Below are 26,197 nucleotides of genomic sequence, written 5' to 3'. Positions count from 1 at the left end.
TTAATAGAAGCATGGTCTTCGATCGTATCCAAAGATAACGAAATGAACTTCGATGAAACGTGCAAGTACATCGCATGAAAAACCTCCACTGTCTTCACCATAGACCATTTGAGAATCGGTGTCTTGAAGCAAAACATAAAAACGGTGAATGTTGAGCGTTAAAACCCATACAGCTTCAATAACCTTACCGCGGCGCGGCTAATCCAACTCCCGACGCGCGGAGAAGAACCCTGCCGCGCGATCGAAAAATCAATGTAATTTCCGGCGACGCAAACTTATTTCAAATAAAACTGCATAAAGACCTCAAGAAATCTTCAAACAATGCTCTCATATAAGTTACTCTGCGCGACCTTGCCAAAAACCTATTTGAAACTCTACCTAAATGTAAAACTTCGTCGAAAAACAGTATCCGCCATTTTGTTACTGCACGGTAAGAATTTATGGGCTGTTTTCTTTAAGATTACGGAAAATTAAAGAAAATACACCATGTTAACAGATTATGTGGTTTTTTATTCGGCAAGAATCCACCCATAACTTCACCATTCACTTACTTTGGAAGATTTTCAGAGAAAATTGAAGACGGGCGTTTTTATGGAAATTTGCTCACTTTTGAGCCTTTGTATCTCAGTAACGGGTAGGATCTATGTCAAATGAAGTACATATCAATAAACTTCAATCATTTTTGAGTATACCTGCGAAGTTTCAAGTTTATAACTCAAAAAAAGCCATTTTGTAATTTTGTCCGGCTTTTTCCGATTTCCGCCCACTGTGCGTCGTGCCAAGAAAAATTTCAGCTCTAAAGACGCGGGTTGCTTCTCCGATTCAACTTCTCTCTCCCAGATCAATCAAACAATATATATCGATGAAGCCCTCACTAAATATAATAGAAAAATATTTGCCCTCGCTAGAGGTCTTAAGAAGGAGGGCAAATTAAAATTTGTTTGGGTGAAAAACGGTAAAATCCTTGTGAGGCAATCTGAAACCGGCCCTGTTGTTGTCATCGAATCTCAGAGAGATCTGGATCTTTTTTTATAAATAGCGATAAGTGTTTGTCTGAGACAAATCTGTATGCTAGCACTGATAAAAATATCAATATTTCATTAATTAACGCTCAATCACTTGTCGCACCTTTCGATGAATTTAAAATGTACTATGATTCTAGAAAGATCCATATAATTGGTGTTACTGAAACATGGTTGAAATCAAATATTGGAGATGATTTTGTTGCATTGAACAATTATACTCTTTTCCGAAATGACCGTGAAGGAAAGAGAGGGGGAGGAGTGGGTATATACGTCCATGAATCCTTACAAGCTGAACTGATCGGTTCGTCCCCTAGTGAATATTCGAACCGGCCAGAGTATTTATGCTTAGAGGTATGTCGACCACCAACAAAAATTTTAATTTTAATTATGTATAAACCTCCAAAATCTCAAAATTTAGAAGAATTTGAAAACTTCCTTGGGTATCACATTTCTATGTATGAAAATGTACTTGTGATGGGAGACTTTAATATTAACTTACTTAAACCCTCTTCAGAAAAAGATAGGCTGTTGGAAATGTTACAGGGATTTAATCTCAGCGTTGTAGCTACCGGGCCAACTTGCCATACGCACAACGCCCAGTCTGTTTTAGACTTATTCTGTGTCGATAATCTCAATAAGGTGGTTAAAATTGAATTATTCGATGAACCCGACATGTCTTGCCACAATCAAATGACTTTAGTGTATGATATTAAATCACCAGACCCATTAGTGAAGCACATAACCTACAGGGACTTCAGAAATTTTGACCACTCCAAATTCCTCTCCGACCTGAGTAATAAAGACTGGGATGCAATAGCGAATGCAATATCCCCAAATGATAAAGTAGAAATTTTCAATACCAACGTTATAGATACATTTGATTTGAATGCTCCAATTCGCACTATTCGTGTGACCCACCCACCAACTCCATGGATAACACCCGAAATAAAGACGGAAATTAAGCGAAGGAACTATGCCCGAGCATTATATAGAAGGTATGGTGACCCTGATGCCTTTGCATCGTACAAAGCCCTGAGAAAGTTTACGAAGAAAAAGATTCGTGAAGCAAAAAATAAATACTATCACGCGCTTTTCTCAGAATGCCAGAGTGCAAAAAATACATGGAAGCATTTGCGAAATCTCGGAATCGCTACAAAACATAAAGACGATAAGTTAAACATACATCCAGACATCACATACTCTCAGAAAGAAGGCAATTCTTCCCCAAACCTCCATCAGCAATGAGGCTGTTGATCTTGATAACCAGTTCTTCTTTTCACACGTGAAACTTACGGAGGTCACTAAAGCATGTAAAAGCATCACCACAAACGCTAGAGGCTATGATGAAATTCCTATAGATTTTATTAAAAAGGTATTACCTATGTTACTACCTGTTCTCTTAAATATCTTTGACTCCTCTCTACAACTAGGTATATACCCAGATGTATGGAAAAGAACCTTTTTACGGCCAATTCCTAAATGTCCCAAACCTTCCAATCCGAGTGACTATAGACCAATAGGATTACTATGTGCCACAGCTAAAATACTTGAGAGAATCGTATTTGATCAAATAAGTGCGTATATCACCGACCGTAATATACTCGACCCAAGACAATCTGGTTTCAGGAAGGGACACAGCACACAAACTATACTTCTGCGCCTAACCGAAGACATATTAAAAGCAATGGATAATAGACAGTTAACTGTGCTTGTTTTGTTTGATTTTTCACAAGCATTCGATTCCGTTAACCACACTCTCCTATTGCAGAAGTTAAAAGCATACAATTTCTCAAATAGTGTTGTTAAATGGTTCCGATCATATCTTTCCGAACGAATGCAGGCTGTAATAGGGAAGGACGGAGTAACATCTACTTGGCAAAATGTGGACACAGGAATGGTTCAAGGTTCTGTTCTTAGCCCATTACTATTCTCCATTTTTATCAACGACCTACCGAAATGCTTAATTCACTCACAATATTTTCTCTATGCCGATGACTTTCAAATATACCTACATGCAACTCCTGAAAACCTCATACAAGCTATAGATAAGCTGAATACTGATATTGAACATATTAGCACGTGGGCTGAGACTAATGGTCTGAAACTAAATGAAAATAAATCAAAAGCCATTATATTTAGCAGTAGAAACCTTTCCCTCAAGATAAATCTTAACCACATCCCAGAAATCATGGTTAAACATCGACCTCTCCCCTATGAAGAGCAAGTAAAAAATCTGGGGGTAATTATGGACCGCAATTTAAATTGGAATGCGCATTGCATAAATGTTAAGAGTAGAAGCCATAAAACGCTTTATTACTTATACAAGACAAAGCGCCTGTTGCCCACAAACATACGAAAATCCATCGTAAATGCTCTCATTTTTCCCCATTTTGATTACTGTTGTGGTGTGCTAAGTAATATTAATGAAGAAACAAATAACAAATTGCAGGTAACGATGAATGCTTCACTTAGATTCATATATGATCTAAAGCGTTGGGATCATATTACAGATGCTTACAGAAAACTAAAATGGCTTAAAGTCAAGGAAAGACGCCTCTATTTGTCTACGGTTTCTGCCTTTAAAACTTTTAAATCCAGCTGTCCTCAGTACCTATTCAACTCTTTCACTTTTAAAAAGAACATAATAAGTCGCATAACGCGCTCCCAGCATATTGATCTACAGATTCCCCAGCACAAAACCGAAATATATCATAAATCTTACGTAGCTACACTATCAAGGCATTGGAATGCACTCCCGGAAGATATTAAATCAAGTCAATCTTTAACTAGTTTCAAAATTAAATTATTCAAACACTTAATTCTAAAAACTGAAGAATCTTCCTAAGCACATTGTATCCTAAATTTAGTTTTAATTTAGCTCATTGTTATTAATAATATATACGATATGTCAATTCCTCCTGTGTATGAGTGTAAATTTATATATTTCCTGTAATTAGTAATCAGACTTAGGATGTCCCAATTGTATGCTACTATGTACCACGGTACAGTCACTTGTTCTTTTATACTTTGTGAACTTACTCTATGTTTTTCAAAAAATTCATTTTGCCCCAGATCAACACTGCTTCATGTTTCATGCCTTGTTATGTATCGAGTGGAAGTTATTGTTGCTATGGGGAAGATACTATTTTTTTCTATTCTATGTAATATTTCTGCTGTACCTAAGTCTTTGTTATTTTTTTTATTTATTATTGTCTTCTTATCATATAAAAAAAGCTAAATTTTTATTTCTGTAAAGTCTTTAGGACCTTGAAGGTCTACGATAATAAACGTTTATTATTATTATTATTATTATTATTATAAAAATGTAATAAGAGAGACTGTGGAACAGAGAGTTTTACAATGCCATTTTTCCACAATCAATTATAGACGAAAACGGCATCGTTAGCACTCGCAAATAGATCAGATGACTTGCATTTTAGCCTGCTAACTTATGTATACGTCAATGCATGCATTTGAATCTTACTTATCATTGAAATCACTGGTATATAAGCCGGACGGATGTTCTTACAGCATGTTTTGTGTGCTCTTGGTTTACTGGCAGATTACCTTCATTAGTAGTTGGCGAGTTCAGATGTGAACCTCTGACTGACCGTGGATTGAAAAATAGGTAGAATAAACCTAGTCTATAAATGCAAGGGCAGATCATTTTCGGACGAAGGTAGCCATATCTTACGAAGGCCAAAATACTACATTAGATCAGATCATATAAATAAAATAAGAGAGGTAGATGGTAGAACAACTGATAGATTCAGAATGCCGTTTTACTGCGATCAATAAGAGACTAATAACGGCAGTGTGATGATGTACTCGAACATAACGGCAGCGATAGAACTCACAAATAGATTAGAAAAAGTTCGTAGGCTACAATACAAATCGTGTAATTGTTTTATATTACATTATAATTATATTTCTAGTATTGTAGCCTACAAAGTTTAGTATACCTTCATGAATGTTTCTGAATTTTCTTATTATTTCTAATGGAATGGTTTGTGTGTTCTAGGTTTACTGGCAGATAGTAGCGGATCCAGGATAGGGACAACGGGGGTGGGGAGCTAAGAATGGGGTAAACTCACAAAAGTATTGCGGATCCGAACTACAATTGCCATTCTATCTAGTTTAAATTGGAGGTCCAAGGGAGGGTGACTATAGCTCCCTTAGCCCCCATAGATCCGCCAGTGTTGGCAGATTACCTTAATGAATAGTGGGCAACTTTTGCCTTTGCACGAATGTGGTAGTATAATTTGTTATTATGCATAACATGTTTTGGACCTTGTGGTGTGCATGTGGGAATCCTAATGCATTGCATGCATTTTGGCGTCGTAAATTCTGCCTCGAGGAGTGATTTTTGCCGTCGTTCGGGGACTTCCGTGGATCTCCACCAATAATTAATTGTCTGGAGGCGCTGTATTCGACTTGTAAGCGTGGTCAGAATTCCGCCATCTTGGTTTGACCATTTTCGGACAGTCTCAAACAGTGTACGTATATAATCACTTTCACATTATCTGTCGCGCCGAAGGCGCGTTCTACGCTGTACCGGTAAACCATGTTTACCACAACCAGCCAGTTTACAATTCAATGAGATTTTTGCGCATATGTTTATGTTGTTTGGGGTAGTGTGGGTTAGCGTTATCAGAAGCTTACATACTAAACAGTTGATTATACACAAATGAAATAAGACTTGTAAAGTATACATTTTATTTTATTATTTTTGGAGATTTTTATTATTATTTTTTTTAGGTAATTTATAATTACTTGTTTTTACATTTTTAATCGTTTTGTAATTATTATATATATTTTTTGGATCTTTTCAATTTTTTTAATGTTCTCTCTTTTTTTTAAAAAACATTTTATCTCTTTTTTTCCTCCAAAAACACATTGATTGTTACAATTTATTTCAAAGAAATTATAAACATAGCTAATCTAGAAGAGGGAAAGACATAGAATAGACTCATAGAAGAGCAATTTGCAAAGGCAGAGTGTATGTGGTGGGTACGTTTGGATTGTAGTTCCAAATGTCTGTAAGCAGTGTATTATTAGTCTCCCCGAGCCTGGATTTAAAATTTTTAACTAAATAATTAATAAAATCGTTGATTGATGGTATTCTTAGAGCACAGCGAACGTCTTTCATATTGGTTAATTTTGAAAGGTTCAGTAGGAGGCGAAGCGATATATTTTGAAAAATTTCTAGTTTGCTTCTGATGGTTTTATTTCGTGCAAAAATTTCACAACCATAGAGAAGGGAAGGGCGGAAAATTGAGACATATAATCTGGCCCTTGATTTATGTGGGTGAACATACTTTCGTACTATTATTGCGACCGGTCCGCTAACGTAGGATTTCCATTGGCTGTAATCTTATTAATTACCAGTAGAAGTGCAGGGAAATGTATACTTTACACTTGTAAAATCCGCGGGGTTTCCCACCCATCCTCTTACCCCGGAATTTCCCGAGTGAATATAAGAAGACCCTCGCCGTTAAACTTTGCCTCCTTCGTTTTTCCATGCATTGTATCATTTCCCTAGGCTTGTAAACCCTAGTAAAAATAAACCAATTCTCTTTCCCACCACCTCCCTTCCTTGCTATCTTTCGGTTTTCCCACTCAATATTTCATTTTTACCCCTTCTCTCCACATACTCCCCAAATATGCGTTTGGTGTCACCACCTAGTCAGCATTTTAGTGTGCATAGTGCCCGCAGTTGGCTACTAAGCTCCGTTGAAGTCGTGCTTTCAGTGATTCGCTCTCACATCTGATTAGTGCTTTGCGAATAGTTGATTAGTATTGTGAAGTACCTAAGTGCTCTTGAAGTGAAATTCTTCTGTGACGTGAATTCATTAGCTGTGCATTAATTTTTGCTTGGAAAATGCCGAAAAAAAGAATGCGTAGTGAGGCGACTTGCCCCTTTTTTGGCGTCTCGTCGACGTTAAACGAATCGACGCTACCAACTTTCAGGAAAGTGATGCAGTATTTTTTTTTAGTTCGCGATATTTCGAGATCCGAGAACGCAGGCAAGGAGCCCGCGGTCTTTGAAGTGGCCACTCGAGTGGCAAGGAAGGTGTGTGAACTTTGGAGACGCGCTTCTCTTCCAATAATGTCGGAGAGAGCCGCAACTAAATTGATTTTGCGGTATCATAGGAAGTACTACAACTTAAGAAAAAATGCAAATAGGCCAAAGAAAGGGGTTGCATTGACAAAGAGAATTGATAAATTTTTAAGGGAACCTTTTAAATTATGTGATATTTGTGCATGTAAGTGCAAGAAGGAGCATGAAGTTCCCCCGAATGAAGAGGCATTTTTAAGAGATCAACGGACGAAGCGGAAAATGATGGCAGCTGGATTGGATGCTACAGAAGCTAGACGATTGAGGAAAAAACTCAAAAGGGATTCATTGGAGAGTGATGGGTCACCATCGTTAGTTATTGAAGGGGGAAAAAGTGAATATGAACATTTTTCTTCATCGACATCCGAAGAGAAGTCAACAGACGAGGAAGCCGTCGATTTGAATCTCCTCGCTCTCCACCAGATGCATGCAAGGGATGAAAGTCAACCTGGACCTTCTGCTGGGAAAATGCGTCTGGCATTACCAACTGTGGCAGAAGTATGCGCAAGAACCGGAGTGTCACTCCGAGCAGCATCGATGATCGTCAGTGCAACTTAAGCTGACGTAAAGATGATAAATCCAAAGTAGTGGACCGTAATTATTTGCGCAGGCAAAAAAAAGAAGATGTTAGATGCTATGAAAAGAAAATGCGAAGAAACAAAGACTGTCACAAGAGGGCTTTATTTTGATGGAAGGAAGGACGATACACTTGTCCTTATGAAAAGCGGCAAGAGGACCTACCAATCTAAGGTTAAAGAGGAACATATAGTGTTGGTTGAAGAGCCGGGGTCTCACTTTTTGGGTTTTGTCTTCCCCGCAGGAGGATCAGCGAAAATCATACAAACAGCGATTCTAGATTTCTTTGCGAAAGAAAAAATGGATATATCACATTTAAAAGTAATTGGATGTGATGGTACCAAAGTCAACACCGGTCAGAAAGGAGGCATTATTCGTTTGCTAGAAGCAAAACTCCAACGCCCCTCACAGTGCCATATACCAATTGCACTTAGTAGACATAACATAGCGACACTTGGTGGAAAAATTAGACGGGCGAACTAGGGGCCCAAATTTGTATGGAGGACCTATTTGCTCCTTACTTCAAGACTGCCACAAATTGAATGTCGGATTGTTTGAGCCTATTTCATCACCATTGTGTACCAAAATTGACATTAATACGCTGAGCACTGATCAGCAGTATCTTATGGAAATTTGCAATGCTGTGTCCAAAGGAATTTGCTCCGAGATTTTGGCGAAAAAACTACAGGAAAAATAGCCCATTCCCGCTGGCTTTCAACGGTCAATAGGCTTTTGAGACTCTACGTGTCCACCGAAAACCCAAGCGCCAATTTTATAAATTTAATAACTTTCATCCAGAAAGTCTACTCGCCCGTCTGGTTTACAGTAAAGCAATATCATTGCATACACGATGGTGCGGTAAATTCGTGAAGACTCATCAACTGGTCGAGAACCCAACTGGAAGAGGTGAAGGCAATCATAGATCCGGTTATCCAAGGGAATGGATTTTTTGGTCACCCAGAAAACGTACTGCTTGCCATGATAGCTGATGAGCGCGAGGAAGTGAGAAAGAGTGGGTGGAAAAAAATATTAGAGGCACGCAAGAACACGGATGTTGGGACGGAACCGAGATTTTTTGAATTGCCAGACTTAAATTTCGAAGCTGAGGACTACCCGCAGTTGATAAATTGGGCAGAGACAACGGTACCTCCGGCCATATCTGACCGTAGCGCAGAGGAAATTCAACAATTGTTTGAGCAATGCTCAACTCTGAAGCTTAATTTTCCTTGCCACACCCAAGCTGTCGAAAGATTCGTGAAAGAAGTCACTCAAGCTTCGTTGACAGCAGCAACAAATGAGGAGCGACTGTTGGAATTACAGAAAAGGATAGAAAGCAGAGAAAAAATGTCGACCTTTGAAACCAAGTCTCAGTTCATGCTGTAATAGGGTAAGTTTTTAAATTAATCTTCCCGGCTTAAATAATGTATGTATAGGAAACATGCATATAGAATTCGTTCATTAAGACGACCTTATTTTATTTTCAATTGCTTGCAACTACAATATGCACATTTTATTTTTTTCAGAAAAAATGTTTTTACTTATAACGACAATGCTTTCATCAATTCTATTTACCAATGGATAGGTGGGTGGGGGAGCTCAAAGTGCAGGTACCTCCACGCGGTGAGCTCTAGTAACTATTTTTTCATTCTTTCACTTACACGAGAGAAAATTGTAAAAATAGGCTGAATCCTGCACAATCAGGGAGTTTTATTTCTGTGTTGATTACATTTAATTTCATCAGCAATTAATATTCATCTCAAATACGTAATTATTACGTAATTGTTCCTTCACAGTCGATGCTGAAACACTTTTTACTACTTAGGCTAACGAATAGAGACGCAATCGGAGTGAATTTTGCTGCATTCGCGGTGTGGGAGAGGGAAAAGGCTTATGCGGAGGGGGAGAGGCGAGCGGGGAGGGGTCACGGGCGGCATCCTGTTCTCCTCCCGCCGCGGTGCGTGGGCGTTGGAATATTTTATTCGCGGGCGCGCACTCAAATTTGGCATTTTGTGGCTTAACGGTGACAAATACGCCAAAATGCACGAAATTTTTGTCCTAGAGGTCTGTAACTTGGCAAAATCTACAGGAAATGATCATAAAATATTATTTTTTTCGATTTGAGACCCTGCCCCCCCTAAATGGGCGAAACACCACATCCGTCCAGAGTCAGCGATTGAAGCAATGGCTGATTTTCTTCTCCATACGGAAAATCCGATGGAAAGCGCTGACATTTTCCTTTCAAAATGTTATCAGTGGAAAAATATTAAAGATGGTTTAAAAGAGGAATTTCAACAACAATAAAAATTAAACAGATAGGGCGATAATTTGCAGGTGTTAATGTGTCTTTAGTGAGTTTTGGAATACGTGTTATTTTCGCTTGTTTCCCAACACGAGGGATATAAGGAAGAGAATAGAACTGATTTAGAAGATCAGAAAGATGATAAAGGAAATTTGGAGACCGGCTGGCATACTACAAATGTGAGTTTTTGCAATATATCCAGGTCGGGAGCTTTTCTGTCGGGAAGAACAGAAATTACATTGCGAAAAGCGGAAGGAGTTGTTGTAATTGGGAAAGGTGCAGGAATAGGCGGCAAACTGACGAAAATAGAGTTGTGCGTTCAATTGGCTAAGAAGAGGTATCAAGAGATATTAATGTTTGTAAATTATTACCTTGGATTTCAACTTTTTGAATAGGATCATAAATTAAACCAGAGTTTGAAGAAAGCGGGTGAGTCAAATATTTGCCAGATTTTCTCAGAGATTTTGTGGTACACCACATGGATTTGGTATATTAGCCCACATAACAATAAATAACTCTTGAGTTAATCGTGAGATATTAAGAAAATAATTCTATACATAGTTAAATGTCATCAACTCCTACCGTACCTATTTTTCGGAGAAATTCTGAAGTTGTGATTATGAATGTTGCGACATTTAATGTGGATTTCTTACTTTCAAAAGGCCATTACAAATAAAAATACACCATAATAATTGTATATCATTTATCGTAATAATTTTAGAGAAAAGCAGGGCAGACAGACTTTATAACAGAAATAACTTTATAATAAGCCCTTTAACTAAGTCTCGTATGCATATTTAATATCCCATACGACAACTCAGGAACTTTTATAATTTGTCTTACATGATATTTCAAAAAACCGGTGTTTTTGGACATGGTGACATCTTCGAGTAGTGTCAGAGATGTCTCCGTAGGTCTCAAGAATATCTTTGAGACATAATATGAGATATTCGAGATGTACTATGGGGGAAAAATTATCCCGACAAAGTTTTTCTGGCCACTATCGCTCCGCGGGTGAGTGGGTTTCCTTTCCAGCGGGTTGCTATTCTTTGGTCAGTGAGGGAAATTCAAACAAGGCAAACCATTTCCTGCCTTCTCCGTCCAAATACGCGACCTGAGTCTCCTTGCAACCCAGAGCATGACTGGCGATGAAATCCGTAGAATAGAGACGCATTCGACGGCATCATGTGCGCACATCGGGAACGCTCCTCTGAATTTTCCTTCGCCTATCTCAACGAAACGACATAAATCACTAGGGCCATAGCAAGCTTTCTCTTAACGTAAACAAGACAGTCAACGAGAATATTCGACGGGCCGCGTATTTGAATGCAGTTGGTTTGAAAAGTTTTAGCTTTTCCGGAAGGACTGCCGTGCACATTGCCAGAACGCGTTTTCCTTTCGATCGAGAAGGATATTTTCCTATCCTGATTGAAGATACCTTTGTCGGCAGGCGAAAGAGGTAAAAGTAGTCAGCTTGTTGTGGGCAGGCTTAACAGTAGCGGAAACATAGCGAAGGGTGAATAAAAATTGAAGTACCGTATACTACTCGAAGAAACACAACAGGGAGGGTAATGAGGTATTGAAAAATCGGAGAAGACCTCCACCTGAGAAGTGACCGATTAGAACCTAGGTGTACAACCGGAGGTGTTGATGCTGACATATATACATCAAAGTGCTGCTGAGATTTGGAATCTAATAAAAGGAGAGATATTGTCCCAAGTGAAGTGTGAATTCATTGGAATATATTTTTTGTCCTTCATTTTTTGCTACATTAATTTAGATATTTTATTTAACTCTTAAATATTTTCAAAAGTAGTTAATTTGGCAGAAAAGTGTTATGCATTGTTTTAATTTACAAAAAATTGTTTTCAAATAAATTGAAAAAAAGTGAGGTATCAAACTGTAGAAAATAATTTTTTTGCCGCTGGATAGGAAAAAACAAAATGTTAGTTTTGTTTTACGGTTTATGTAATTTACCTCGAAAAAACGTGTGTCGTCAATTAAATTTGTAGCAATCATGTAGAATTATCATTGAGGAAATTTTCAGTCGCAATTGACGCACTAAAACTTTTTAAAGTGATAATTGTTTAGGCATGACCGGTCAACATAGATTTTGTTCTAGAGACGCTGTTGAGTGATCTTAGACGTATTTTTCGCGCTTATTCCGAATCCGGGATAGATTCTATCACATCTAGTTTCTTTAGGACAGCTTAGTGTTTGTTTATTTCTTTTACGAAAGTAGTAAATTAATTCATTTATGTATCGTGATAGCATGAGAAAGTGAAAATAAAACTTTCCTGAAAAAACATGTTGTCCTACGATGTTATGCCTTCCTAATCTGTCAAAATGTGTTTATAATCGTACTATCCTACCGTTTTGTTCAAAGCAATACTGCCTCAGGTGCCACTTCACAACATCATTTGACCAGGTGTAGGAGCGTGAAGACGTTTGCTTTCTCTGAAGATAGTAGAAGATGGAGAATTTCGATGATCGCAGGAAATTACAGTTTATTACAATTTAATCACTGATAAGTGGCTAGCTTTAATCAGGCCAGGCTATTTAGATAGTGCGTGAACCATCCTGATGACTTTCGTTATGTATACGGTGAAATTACTTTTAAGGCTCAAAGGTGGAAAATTATTCCCTTTCCCAGACAGTGTTATAAGCTTTATTTTGACTGCCTGTAGGGTGGCCAAGATGAAGGATGGGCTCCCCATGTGTTGTGTGGCACCAGTGTAGGGCTTCTTACTGGTTGGACAAAGGGAAAATGTCATAAGGAGTTTGCCGTCCCCATGATTTGGCAGATCATATTGCAATTTCAAAAATGAAAGGAATTACAACGAAGTCAAAACACTCAGTAAAATATCCAGACAACTTTGAATCAGCGATACTACCCTTCCCTCACTCCAAAAATTTAAAAGTGCCGTAACCAATGGAGTATGTTAATCTTAGCAAAGATTCAGAAAGTAATCAAGAACGTGATAATGAAGGATTCGGAGACTCGAAGGACCCAAATTTTGGACCGAGTAAATCAGCTGGACCTCATTTCATAACGTAAGAGGATTTAAATGATCTAGTGCACGATTTATATGTTATCCAAAAGGCAGGGTGAAAGCTTAGGATCACGGTTAAAGGGTTGAAAATTGTTGCATCCAAATACGAAACTTTGATATCCCGCTATCGCCATGACGAATTTAATTCGGTTTATTCTCCAAAAAACGATTTGCTTTTTGCAATGATGTTCTCTGTGTTATGGATACTCTTCATTTTGAATTAAACAAAGATAATTAGCGTTTTGAACGTAGGTTTTCGCAGCGAGGGGCATCGTTGATTCATTCATCGCATGCATTCATTCATCGCCTGATGATGCGTCCTGCAACGGTCGCGAAAGCTTGCACGACAAAGCGCAACACGCAGCTGCACCCGGAAGCCGTTATCAACGATAATTAGCGTTTGTTCATCCATTCCTCCTAGGTTATGTTAAAGGCTAATCTCATAAAGAATGGAAATGAGCTCCCATCAATACTGTTAACTCATGAAACTGAAACGAAAGAATCTTGCGAGAATATGCGGTTACTTTTAGAAAATATCACTAGCAAAAATATAAATGGAAACTTTGTGACCACTTAAAGTAATTTCTATGTTACTAGGATTACAGCTTGGCTATACGAAATGTTGTTGCTTCATCTGCGAATGGGATATCAGAGACAAAAAAGTTATTTTTTGGAAAAGAATTGTCCGGAACATAAAAAACTCGTCCCTAGATCCAAAAACGTCCTTTGTCAGCCTTTGGTCGACCCAAAAAATATTCTTTTTTCACCTCTGCATATTAAATAAGGACTTTTTAAAATTTGGTTGAAGCCATGTGCAATAATGGTGCCGGTTTTACTAATTTGAAACAAAAGTCCTTTGATTAAGTGAGGCAAAGATCAAATAAGGAATATGCATTGGGCCACAGATTAGGAATTGAAGGACTCGGAATTTCAATAGTGAGTTAGGTCAACGGAGAAAAACGCGTGGAACGCATTTAGAAATGTATCTGAACATGTTTTATGAAATATCATGGCTGAAAATTACCATGATCTGGTGGCTAGATTAATATAATTAAATCGTACCAAAATATGGGCAGCAATATGAATTTAAAAATGTATTGTTTTGACTCAAACCCTGTCTTTTTCCACCAAACCTCTGCGCTATTAGAGATGAACACAGTGAGCGTTTCGACCAACATATTTTACATTTGGAAAAATAGCACCTAGAAAATTTCAGCAACATGTTAGCAAATTACTGATTGACACTGAATAGGGACTTACCAAATGCTAAATATACGAGAGAATCCTATCAAAGTACTTTTTTCACATTTTTTAAAATCACGATTTATTTGCTTAAATATCCTTGAACACTTATTTAGTACAGTCGTCCTAAAGAAAGTAGACTTGATAAAAAAAAAGATCTGAGCCCAGATTTGGAATCAGGACGAAAAAGATTACCCCAACAACATCTCTAGGATAGAAAAAAGTTTTTTGTTGACCAGTGTATTTAAGAGTTATTCCTGATGCTCAAAATCTCTTCTCGCCAATGCTGCCTTGCAGATTACGTCTAGCGAATATTTATCCCGTAAATTTTCGAGAGAAAAGTGGAGATCGGCTTTCAGTGTATTGTTCATTGTATTACGAGTGCCGCAGTAGGAGCGAAGAAGGAACGGAAAGGAGGGTTTGAGGGAGACAGCGCACAGTGGGCTGAAATCGAAAAAAGCTGGCCAAAATTCACTGTAGCCTAAAGTATTACTAAATGAATGAAACTTTTTGCGAATTGGGTATTGTATAGACACAATGAATCTTATTTACGAGGATTTAGTCCATTGCAGTGTTTATGAGGGCAATAAAATTTAAAAAATAGGGGAAAGTTATGCGGGAACCATAGTTACCAGGGGCAAGTCGAAATTATGATTTGGGAATATCAAGGGAAATTCAGAATTTCTTCCATATTCAACTATGTTTAAGCTACTTAGTAGGTTCTCATAAGGTATATGACGATTGAAAATTGATATTGAGTCTTTTAAACCTGAAATTTTGGTCATTGAAGAGTCATAATAAAAATGAATACCATTGATAAATATTTTTATTGCAAATTTCTCAAAACAAAGGTGTGCCACATTAAATTCTATTCTGAGTTAGAGTCTAAAGACTCCTCATATTCAAAAATATTTTCGCTCTTCACCAGAAGATTTTTCACCTCCTCTGGTAAATATTTTACTTTACGGGGAACACCCGCAGAACAAGAAGTGGAAGGATCCGACGTAATCAGAAGCTTAAGGAATAGGTCATAGTTTGTGGTAATTCTAGAAATTTTCATGGTGTGTTTTTCGCGAATTCCATGGAAGTTGCTACACTTAATTCCTCCAGTGAAGTAGGACTTCTCAGTTATATTTTTTTCTTCGTTTAGACCTCTCACTTGCACTGTCGAAATGCAGTGACAGTATTCCATGAGGAGAGCTCTCAGTTAAGCCTAAAACAATGGCAAATTAATATGAAATAATTACAATTCATGGAATATGGCAACAACGAATGAAATACTCGCGCAGTTGTATATGCGTGTTGTACATATTATCATTTATCCGTAAACATTGGCATACACCCGAAGGATACGAAAATGGGAGATATTTTAGCACAGCGTCAGGAAGTGTCATTGGCTGTTTTAACCAAATATGATTCAACTTCAGACATCTACTGTTAACTCTGGTGAACGCATCTCACTCTAGAAAATTGATGAAAAATACTTTTTGACTGAAGGTCGCAAGCAAAGTTTTTAATTTCTCATCTCCTCCCAAAAATAGGTTTTAGTATTAAAAACTCCAGTAGGTACTAACAATTTCTTCTGCTTGACGGTTCCCCTTCTATTTGCCAATATAACACTATGCAAATCTTGGCGAGTCACTAATGCTGTATCCATAACTGGGCAAATTAACTGTGAACGTCCTTCGGCACAAACTTCAGCAAGGAATACTGAAGGGAGACTGATACTGAGCACTCGGCTAGAAATGAGCGTGCCAATCGCATAGACGGCATATTTTGGGACCTACGAAACGGATGGTAAAAACCTAATTTGTAAAATGGAAACACTTGCACGTGTCCATAGTAAGAGAACAAATCTGGGTGCATTGGGGTAGCCGCCGAAGACAAACGGCTTGGAGAGCGTGCGAACCGTTAGGTTTTTACCATCCGCACGCGGTTCCCGCGGAAAGACCCAGGGATATAATCGTCAGAAGAGGGTACAAACCATAAATAACAGCAACTAAGAAGTAGTTGAGTATAATGCACTCACAATTAAGGGAAAATCCAGTCTCTTAAAAGGACTACAACGCATGTCATCCTAAGTTCCCGAGTGCCTATTCCGTGTATTGCGGGTCACGGGGAGCGACAACCGCCCGACATCATTTTGCTTTACCACAAAAAAATCGGAGGGGAGCAAGTTGGAGCAAGATTTTTCTTTTCCATCTAATAATATAGACTTCAGTCTAACACCTGGTGTAAATATCTTAGGAGCGGCAAGCGGCGGTAACTACTTTTATCCTAGCATTAGGTAAAAATTAACGAAAAACAGTGATATTTTAAGCAATTCATAAAGTTAATAAATAACAATTGACTAAAACAAAAGTTCGGTCTTAATTAACTAAAAGAAAGGTACAATCAATAAATATTCTCAAAAATTCCGAATTATTAACGGTATTCTATTGCATGGGGAACAAACGTTGACCTTTTACGTATAAATCGCGCACTCATAATTTCATAGATTTTTATTGATTTTTGGCAGGCTATAAAATTTAAACAAAAAATTTTGACAAAAAATTAAATTCAGATTTACATGCCCAGGGCCTTCTAAAATGATAATCTACCATTCCCGGTTCGAAATGAAAAAGTCGATATTTTGATTTTTGGCCAGCTTTTTTCGATTTCAGCCCACTGTGCAGCGGGTAAAAGGAAGGCACAATTCCTAAGGATATCGAATGCGCCAACATTCTAGAGTGGAGTACGAAATACATTTGAGCCTCGGTTCGAGGCAGGCAAATTCACCGTCACGACCTTGGTGGCTCAAATAAGACCGTATTTGAATTTCCTACGTCTCATTCCAAGGATTGTATACCGTTAGAAAGTGAATCCATTCTCCTGTGAAGCGATGGTGGCGGCACAAACTTTGTCGGGATACTTTTTTCCCCCATAATACATATCCGAGACGTATTTCTGCTATATGGGAGCGAACAGGATTTTGGAAGGTAAGTATCGAAATGTGATTTTATCCGTTTTTAAGGCTAAATTTGCGGATTTATTGCATAAATTTACTAGAAAGGCGATTGTGGATAGCTTTATTAAAAGCATGAAGCATGCGATCATTTGCTTCGCCCCTCTGAGTCCTCACTTGAACGATCGCTTTTCGGAGTCGTAAAAGTGATCGCTAGAGACATCACTTTATTTAATCACACAGTTATTAATTCCCTTCCTCTTTCTATCACTCCGTCCGTCACTTTCCGGCGTTCTCACGATTGCGACACGTTGCGCTGCAATGGCTCTTTACGAAAATGCGTTCAGGGGCCGTATTCTGTATTTCGTCGGTACCGCACCGATCGGTTTCCCTTTCAAGCCCACCGACTGGACATCATTCGGTGCCGCATCGATCGGTTTGGAGATACAGAATACGGCCCCAGATTGGCTGATAAGCGTGACGGTTTCAGGGATGGATAAAACTTAGTGCCGAGAGATGAAAAAAGTCTAGGGGACTGCATAGAAGAGGCCCAATTCCATCCCAAAGATGGCTGATTTCTGTTGCCACGTCGGTCGCATTTTAATCGGTTTTCAAAAATGTCCGCGGCGCGGTGATGAGTGCAATGCGATCCAATTTCTTCCCAATATTTTGCATTATTATGTTTGTAATTCCGAGAAATAGCATTTAAAAGTTATGCATCTGATAGACCACATCATAATGTATTAAAATTTCGGTTAAAACCTCCACATTACCCCTTGTTTCCCCGAGAAACTCAGATCAATTTGTCCGTCAACAACAAGAGGGGCGAAACTCATTTAAATGCGCGGAGGTTGACAACACATTTAGAGACCGACTTTAGGATCCTCTTTTGCGATATTCGAGAAAAAAAGTGATGTGAATGATCATCACTGTAGCTATCGGGAAAAACCATCGCAGGCGACGATCATTCCAGAGTGATCGCTAAAATGAGCATTCGAAAATGACGAAAAAATAGATCATGCGATTCAGGTTTAATACGCGAGTTTTGGGTTTTGACACTGCGGCGGCATTTTGGCGTTTGATTATTATGACTAATTACTCTGGGAATTTATAAAGGATTTTGAAAAGGTAAGGGAGTATATGGCACGCTCCTTGACAGAATAAAGTGCGTCGGTGTTGAGTCTCGTTTGCTGATCTATTGCGGCGGGAGCTGGAGCGGAAATGGTAGGCATTGACGAAAAGGAACCTTTTAATAAATTTACCAATTAGCCCCAATCAGGGCTGGGCAGTATTTAAAACACAAGTATTTTAAAATACGTGTTTGAAATACATTTGTAGTTTTTTTATAACGAAACAAGTAATTTTTGTTTCGTATTTAAAATACACGACCTGTATGTGTCTTGTATTTTGTAATTCAAATACAAATTTGTGGCATTTTCTCATTCTAAATTAAACTAGCTCTGATATCACTTCTATAACATTATGCTTCAGCGATTACTTCTTAGCTATCCATTACGTGTCAAGGCAGGTTATATTTTTTAAAGATCTCTTAATTTAATGTATTTTTTATTTGATAAAGTATTTAAACTACAATTTTGAAGTTTGTTTTTCAAGTATCAAAGTCAAAGGTATTTTGCATTTTCCATTTAAATACATTTTGAGCAGTATTTTGTATTTCAAATACTACTCCTAGGCCTATATTTTGCCCAGCCCTAGACCCAGTCAGTTACTGTAAACTTCTGACGGCAAAACGAGCTTATTGGTTAGTGACATTGAAAAATTCAACGGAGGAGCTGATCAGAAGTTAAAGCAATAAATGAATGAGGATGTGAATTAAATGGGAGGATTTTGGGAAAGGCCAAATTCCATTTCGTCCAAACGTACTGAAATAGTTCGCGTTTTATAATACGTCCGTTTCAACAAAAGGAATATCTGCGTCATTATACTGAAGAAGTTAGGATTGCAAGCGTTTGTGGGTAGATTTTCGGATGAGAAAGTAAAAGGAAAATGCTATTCAGCACTCGTCCGACCACAACTTGAATATGCAGCGATCATACGGGATCCGGTGCAGAAAGACTTAATCCGTGAACTGAATAAAATGCAAATGAAAGCTGCGCAATTCGTCGAAAACTGCTGGAGACAGCGTTATCTAGATGCTAAGAAAATTAGGCGGGGAGCCTCTAGAGACTCATAGGATGCGCGTAGGCGTAGATTGCTTAAACAATTTAGAATAGACATCTTTAGGAGCGACACAAAGAACATCGTCTTAGAGCCACACAATATTTCCAGGTTTGACAGAAATGATAAATTAAGAGGGATATTTGGCGAACGGACATATATGGGAATTCGTTTTGCCCCCGAACCATAAAGGATTTTAATATACGGTAGTCGTAATTTTATTTGAGCATTTGCTTTTTATATGCAGACGTGCTTAGCGAGGTCTGCAGCTCGATTCTGTAAATGTGATATCTGTGCTTCGCGTGCTTCGAACCACAGTGGAGTTCTCACGCCTCTCACCGTGAAAGACGTTCAAGCGATCCTGTAAGCCTGTGTCGTGAGATGTTTGACGGATTGCGAACGATCACTTCAGTTTCTTATGTTGGTAGCTGTGCGGATGCGAGGAACGAATCAGAATCTCCGACACAAACTTACTTCAGCGGCCAACTGCAACTTCAGTTACCATAGAGAAACATTTACAATGCCGTGGAATATTCACTCCCAAAGTAAATAATACTTCTTTACTCAATTTTGAGTGAGGTCTTTTCTTTTAAAAGTACCTATTAATGATAAGTTACGGTTGCTTAATTAGTTAATAGCTATAAACTGTATATTACCTCTTTTATATGTTGTCAAGTGCTGCGTATCAAAGTCAGTTATCACGTAGCGGGCTCGTAATTGCACAATTAGCTCTAATTTCCTCATGATATGGAGCTAATGCTTACGCGGAATGAGAACAAGTGTTATTTTATTATTTAACAATGGTTCACTCTCGTATGTGTTTGAGCTGTTCTCATCATTTCAGTACATAATTTTAAATGCGCTGTGGTGCGTATACATATATGTCTGATTGTGCAAGCACATGCCACTATTCACGATTTATACTGATGAAAATGTTTCTGGCGCGAATACGAGTAGATTATTAACAGTTTCTGCTGGAGGACGAGATGTTTACATGTCTTAGTATTTCTATTATGTCAACAGAAAAACGAATCATGTTGGTCGTGTTACAGAACGGCAGCAATAATGCATGGAAGAGATGGAATAGATGATCAATGTTCATCTTAACGTACTAAAGTATGCCCCGGCAAGCCATCTAAACGTCTACGAATTAATCGTGGTGTGAACTCAGTGATCCATCGCCAATCTCGCGTCTCGAAGGGATTGTTGATATCGCGTATCTGCCGTCGAAGTATGTGCATCTATTGCCTCCGTCGACATTGATGCTCATGCAAAAGTAGCGGAGGTATGTAAAGAGCCTCCATTCTCGTTAATAAAAACAAATCGAAGGCTTGAACTTACGAAATAAATATTAAATAAATCTGTTAACATTCAATACCACACAATACTTTTACCGTTGGTTCTACTCCAAATTATTATGAAAATTAAGTTGTGAGTATTTTACTTGCACATTCTAGAAGATGCACAAATATAAGATAATTGTCAAACCCTCAGCGCAAGGTTTAACTTCCCACCAACTTCAATCGCAACGAACGCCAATCAATTTAAATAGGACGCGAATGTAAATTTAACTTTATGCATTTCTTTTATTTGTTTTTAATACAATTTACTTATGCGAAGTGACAATATGAAATAGCCACCATCGTAATTAATGAATAATGTGCTACTAATTGTCAATCACAGCGTAAATTCATAATGAAAAATTAGAGCGCATTGCCGCGACGAAGCTACCACGGGCCCTCTTGGGCGTGAATACTTTCACGGACGCGGCTGTGAGAGTGACGTCACTAAAAAGTTTCAGAATCGCTCCAGCGTCAAAGCCGTGAATACATTGACGAAATCCGCTTGTGACGGCCATATCACATTTACAGAATCGAGCTGCTGGTATCCTAACTTCCCCCATCCACACGCCTTTTTTGGCGGTTTGCGGGGTAGTGTGTAGATGTTGATATATATGAATGATGAAGTCCTAAGAAGAGTAGTAGAGAAGAGAAACCTAATTAAAACCATAATAAGAAAACGAAACAACCTTATAGGCCACATCTTGAGACATGATGGCCTGATGAAGACAATCGTCGAGATACAAGTGGATAGCAAGAACGTAAAAGGAAGACCGCGAACAAAACGTATGGGACAGGTAAAGAAGGACGCGAAAGAGAAGAAATAAGAGGGTGTGAAAATATTAGGTGATAGGAGAATTGAGTGAAGAGCTGCGTCAAACCAATCTTAGTATTTTTGACCGGTGATGACGATGAAGCTATCTAAAAGAAACGGTCGTTAGTATACATATAAGGGGGATCCATTAATGACGAGAGGCGTCTAAGGGGTCAAGCCGATTCTCACCCAGTTTCATGTGGGGGACAGAGGGGTTCGTGGGAAGTTTTATGTTCTTTTACGCAAGAAACAGTGGAAAATTGCGATCTTAGTAATCTTAAATGCTATTCTTAACTAATCTTAAATGAAAATAATGAAGCAAATTGTTTTTATTACAAATCCAATGCCGTTAATCATTGATAAATGTATTAACACTGAAAATACGCATTTGAACAATGCGGTGTTAATCGAATTAGGCTGGGAGCCGCTAGAAACTCTGAAGCTGCGCGCTAGGCGAATAATTAAGAATAATTAAGAATAGACATCTTTAGGAGCGACACGGAGAACATCATCTTGGAGTAACACTGTAATTCCAGGTCACGTGAGATTAGAGGGATGGGGAGAGGCGGTCGAAGCAAATCTCACGAAGGGGGAAGGAGGTGGGGTCAAAAAAACACCAAGAGCAGCTCACGTAATTAATGGACAGGCGAAACTTATTAATATTTTCATATTAATTACTTTTATATTAAAATAAAAATTATATTTCGTACAGTGATTGTTCTATATTTAGCTTAATCCCGAACATTTAAAAGACCGCAGAATAGTTTCTCGGGTCTTCCACCGGTTTATGTTGTCCATGTCTCCCGACGATTCGAGCAGCGACTTGTTGATCATTCTCAGGGGAAGGGGTTAATTCCCCTGAGAATTCTCTTCCGAAAATCCCCTGAGAATGATCGACAAGTCGCTGCTCGAAACGTCGGGAGACATGGACGACATCAACCGGTGGAAGACCCGAGAAACTTTTCTGCACCTGATACGCCGGGGAAATCTAAGATCATACATTGAAAAGACCGTTTGCCTGTCAGACCCCCCCTTCCCCCTCCCCCCCCCCCCCCAAGAAAGAAATCCTGTATCCGCCCCTGCAAGTTGTCGACTTACTTGGCCTGGTCGAGTTTGGTGCGGAGCAGTTGGATGGCCTGCCGCAGTCGTACCACCTCCTCGCCGAGTCCGAACTGGGGTTCGTCTCGACACTGCTCGCCTCCTGCCCTCGCGGCCCTCTCTTCGAGCCTCGTCTCGGCCACTTTGAGCCCCTTCTCCTTGTCCTTGATGGCCGCCTCCAGCGCAGATATCTCCCTCATCGCCTTTTCCATCTCATCGTGAAGCTGTAAACACAAGTAAACAGAATGACGTCAACTTTTATTTTTCCGATGAATGTCAAACGAAGATATCGCATTGCCCACAAATTTAATATTTCACATTGTTTGACGCACCGCAGGCGCATAATAGCTGTCCCGGTAAACCAAGTTCACCTAAGCCAGCCAGTTGACAATTTTAAATAAATGCGATGGTGGGTGGCGTAAAATGGTGGAACTCCTTCATGATGCACAAAGGGAAAGAGAAAAAGACTTAGCTGTTCCACAAAATCTGGCCAGATGATGATATGCCGTATAGAAACCGGTCTCAAATATATATTTTATTTTGTGGAACAGCAAAGTCTTTTTTTCTTACTCTTCGTGTAATTGACAACTTATTTAATTTTTGGCGCACTTGTCTGTAAAGTTAGTAGAGGGGCTGATAATGGGTCCCTCCTTACTAAGGGTGGCGTGGGGGTCCCCCCGGAAAGTTGTATGAAAATTGCATGATTGGGAATCAATTTTGACGCTATTCTAGCAATAAAAAACCAGATTAAAGTTAATAAAGAATAGCAATTACTTAGGAAAAAATATTATTAAAAGTGAGAATTTCACAGCTTATATAATTTAATAATGTACTACGGTTCAATAATCTATTCAGTGAATTTGTTCCCTGTAACTGTAATTAAAGCTAAAAAAAAACTCAAAAATAACCTTTTCCAATCTTTCAAAAAACATCAGATTCCCTTTTAACTTCCTCTAATTTGATTTTTAATTTTTAATAATCTTTCTACACGGAATATGTTGTGAATAAAGCAAGTGATAAAAACGTATAATTTTTTAATTGCAAAAACATTAGGCTCAAGTTCTCAAAGAATATTTTTGTATACACCTTAAGTACGCCGAGGGGCCCACCTAATCTCGGGCCCCTCGGCGATCGCCGACCAGACAACCTGCCAGACCGCCCCTGTTTATGAGTGATGTGTTGTATTTGTGCTAACAGAAATTTAAAAGTAATATTTGAACAGAAATTTTGAAAAAGAAAAGCATTTTGAGAACAGATCTTTGCAGATTTGCAAATATTTTGAATAACTTTATTTTTTTATTTTGTGATTATTACATTTTTTTGTATTTTTCAGGATTTTTTTCAGGTGTTTTCATTATTATTATTTTTCATTGCAAGTAGCAGTTTAATGTATGTTATACTTTTTTTGCCGAATTAGAATAATGCAAATAAGATTGCTTCATTAAACAATTAACATATTCATAATTTACATTCTAATTATTCAAGAAGGAAAGACACAGAGAAGACTCATAGACGGGTAATTTGTTGAGGCAGGTTGTATGTAATTGGAATTGTTGGGTCGCAATTCTAGGATTTTATGAGTAGCGTGTTCTGAGTTTCCCACAAATTTAATCATCACAGCTTACCAGTGGCGTAACTAGGAATGAGATGGCCAGTTCCTCACCCCCAGGCAACGGGGTGAAGGTCCGGCAAAAGTTTTGAAAAATGGCATGCCTGGATATACATTTTACATCATTGTGGCACTAAAAATTTTACTTTAAACAAAGGCAGTTATTTATTTTTCAAAATTAGACAATAGTTTTAAATAATTTTTTTTTCCGAGGCTTTGGGGGGCGGGATCTATCTTCTCACCTCCCCTCATACTTACGCCACTGAAGCTTACTACAAGTGTTTCAATTGTTACACAATAATCGTCTGGTACTAGCAAAATCCCATTACGGTCAGATAGGTATGTACTATGTATATCGTCAAAGGTAGTGGGGGAGAAGGATCACAAGGAAGAATGTGGTACTTTTACTCCCCGATTAACTTTGAAGATATTTAACCTTTTCAGACCCAAAGTGCACACACGCGCACCTTCACGTTTTTTAAAATTAAAATCCTTCAAATGTGAATTATCGCCGTTTAAAGCCGTCGCTGCATTTCTTTGCACCTTGTGGTACACGATCCTGCTACTACATGCCACACGTGTTTTGTTTTTCATTCGTAAAACAAGATGGACGACACAACGGCAAGCAAGGTGAGTGTGCGTGTCTTCAAGTGTTTTCATTAAGCTATGTATTCAGTTGTTTAAACAGGTTTGCGGATGATCAGGCGCTGATTAGCCAGTCAGCAAGGGGACAGCAGGCTCTAGTGGATGCGTTAGACGAGCGGTGCGAGGAGTATGGGATGAGGATTAATCACAAGAAGACTAAGGTCATGCGGTTTTGTAAAGTATCGCGAGCGAGGAATGTGAGACTCAAGATAAAAGTAGGTGGGGAAAAACTTGAGCAGGTAGAGCAATTCAACTATTTGGGCAGCACGCTAGAGGAAAACAGATACAGTAGCAAGGACATCAGGAAGCGAATTGCATTAGCAAAGGAGGCGTTCATGAGCAGGAATGAGCTTCTAAGAGGATCGTCATGTAAGAGTTTAAAGAAAAGGTTAGTGAAGAGTTTGATTTGGAGTGTAGCTCTCTACGATGCGAAGACGTGGACACCGAGGAATGAAGACGAGAGAAGAGGGGAGGCGTTCGAGATGTGGGTATGGAGAAGAATGGAGAGGGTGAAATGGACGGAGAGGAAAAGGAACGACGAAGTACTGGATATGGTTGGCGAGGAGAGGCAGCTTTTAGATGAGATACGGAGGACACAGAATTTATGGATGGAGCGAATACTTAGCGGGGAGGGGTTGTTGAAAATGGTTTTAGAGGATAGAATGTTAGGGAAACGAGGGAGGGGGAGGAAAAGAATAGGATTTTTAGATGGATTGAAAGGGAGTATGCTTTGCAGTTAATTGAAGAAGGAAAGGGAGGCTCCCAGATCACTTCTTTAGCACTCTATGGAAACCTACCTTCAACGGTAGTAAACTTAAATAATAATAATAATGTATTCAGTTGTTTAAAACAAGTAGATAATTTTTATAAAGATAATATCAGTTGAAAATAATAAATGATAATAAAGTATTCGTGTGCGCAAAACGTATGGTACTATAATTTGTTAAGGTCGTTTTACGGAATTGCCTACAATTAGATATCGAATAGGTTAGAACTGCATTGATTTCTAAAATGGCGTGGAATTGCGCGATTGCATGAACGAAATTAGAACAGGGGCTATTTTACCATCTCACGTCCACGTATTCTCGCCATGTGCTCCAGCACTTCATCGCTTTACACGACGCAATTTTGACTGCGCCTTCGTAAACAAGTCAGATTTTATAAGCACGTGCCCCGTGTAAAACGGCCTTTAGTATGCGTTTTTGGACCGTGTGGTGTGCATGGGAGAATCCAATTGCATGCTGGTGATTGATCAC

At 38.7% G+C, this 26,197-nt stretch overlaps 1 protein-coding gene across 1 annotated transcript in view; it reads right to left on the bottom strand.

The window, feature by feature from the left end:
* LOC124163990 (tektin-B1) overlaps positions 1-26,197 on the bottom strand; it is a 268,288-nt gene that overhangs the window by 22,711 nt on the left and 219,380 nt on the right. The window contains exon 6 of the mRNA XM_046541137.1: positions 22,688-22,911. Within this exon, the coding sequence (XP_046397093.1) occupies positions 22,688-22,911 (224 nt within the window). The remainder of the gene's footprint in view (positions 1-22,687; positions 22,912-26,197) is intronic.

Source organism: Ischnura elegans, chromosome 8, assembly GCF_921293095.1.
Source record: "Ischnura elegans chromosome 8, ioIscEleg1.1, whole genome shotgun sequence".
Classification (NCBI taxonomy): domain Eukaryota; kingdom Metazoa; phylum Arthropoda; class Insecta; order Odonata; family Coenagrionidae; genus Ischnura; species Ischnura elegans.
The sequence above is the reverse complement of the archived record's forward strand: the minus strand, read 5'-3'. Positions and strand labels throughout refer to the sequence as shown.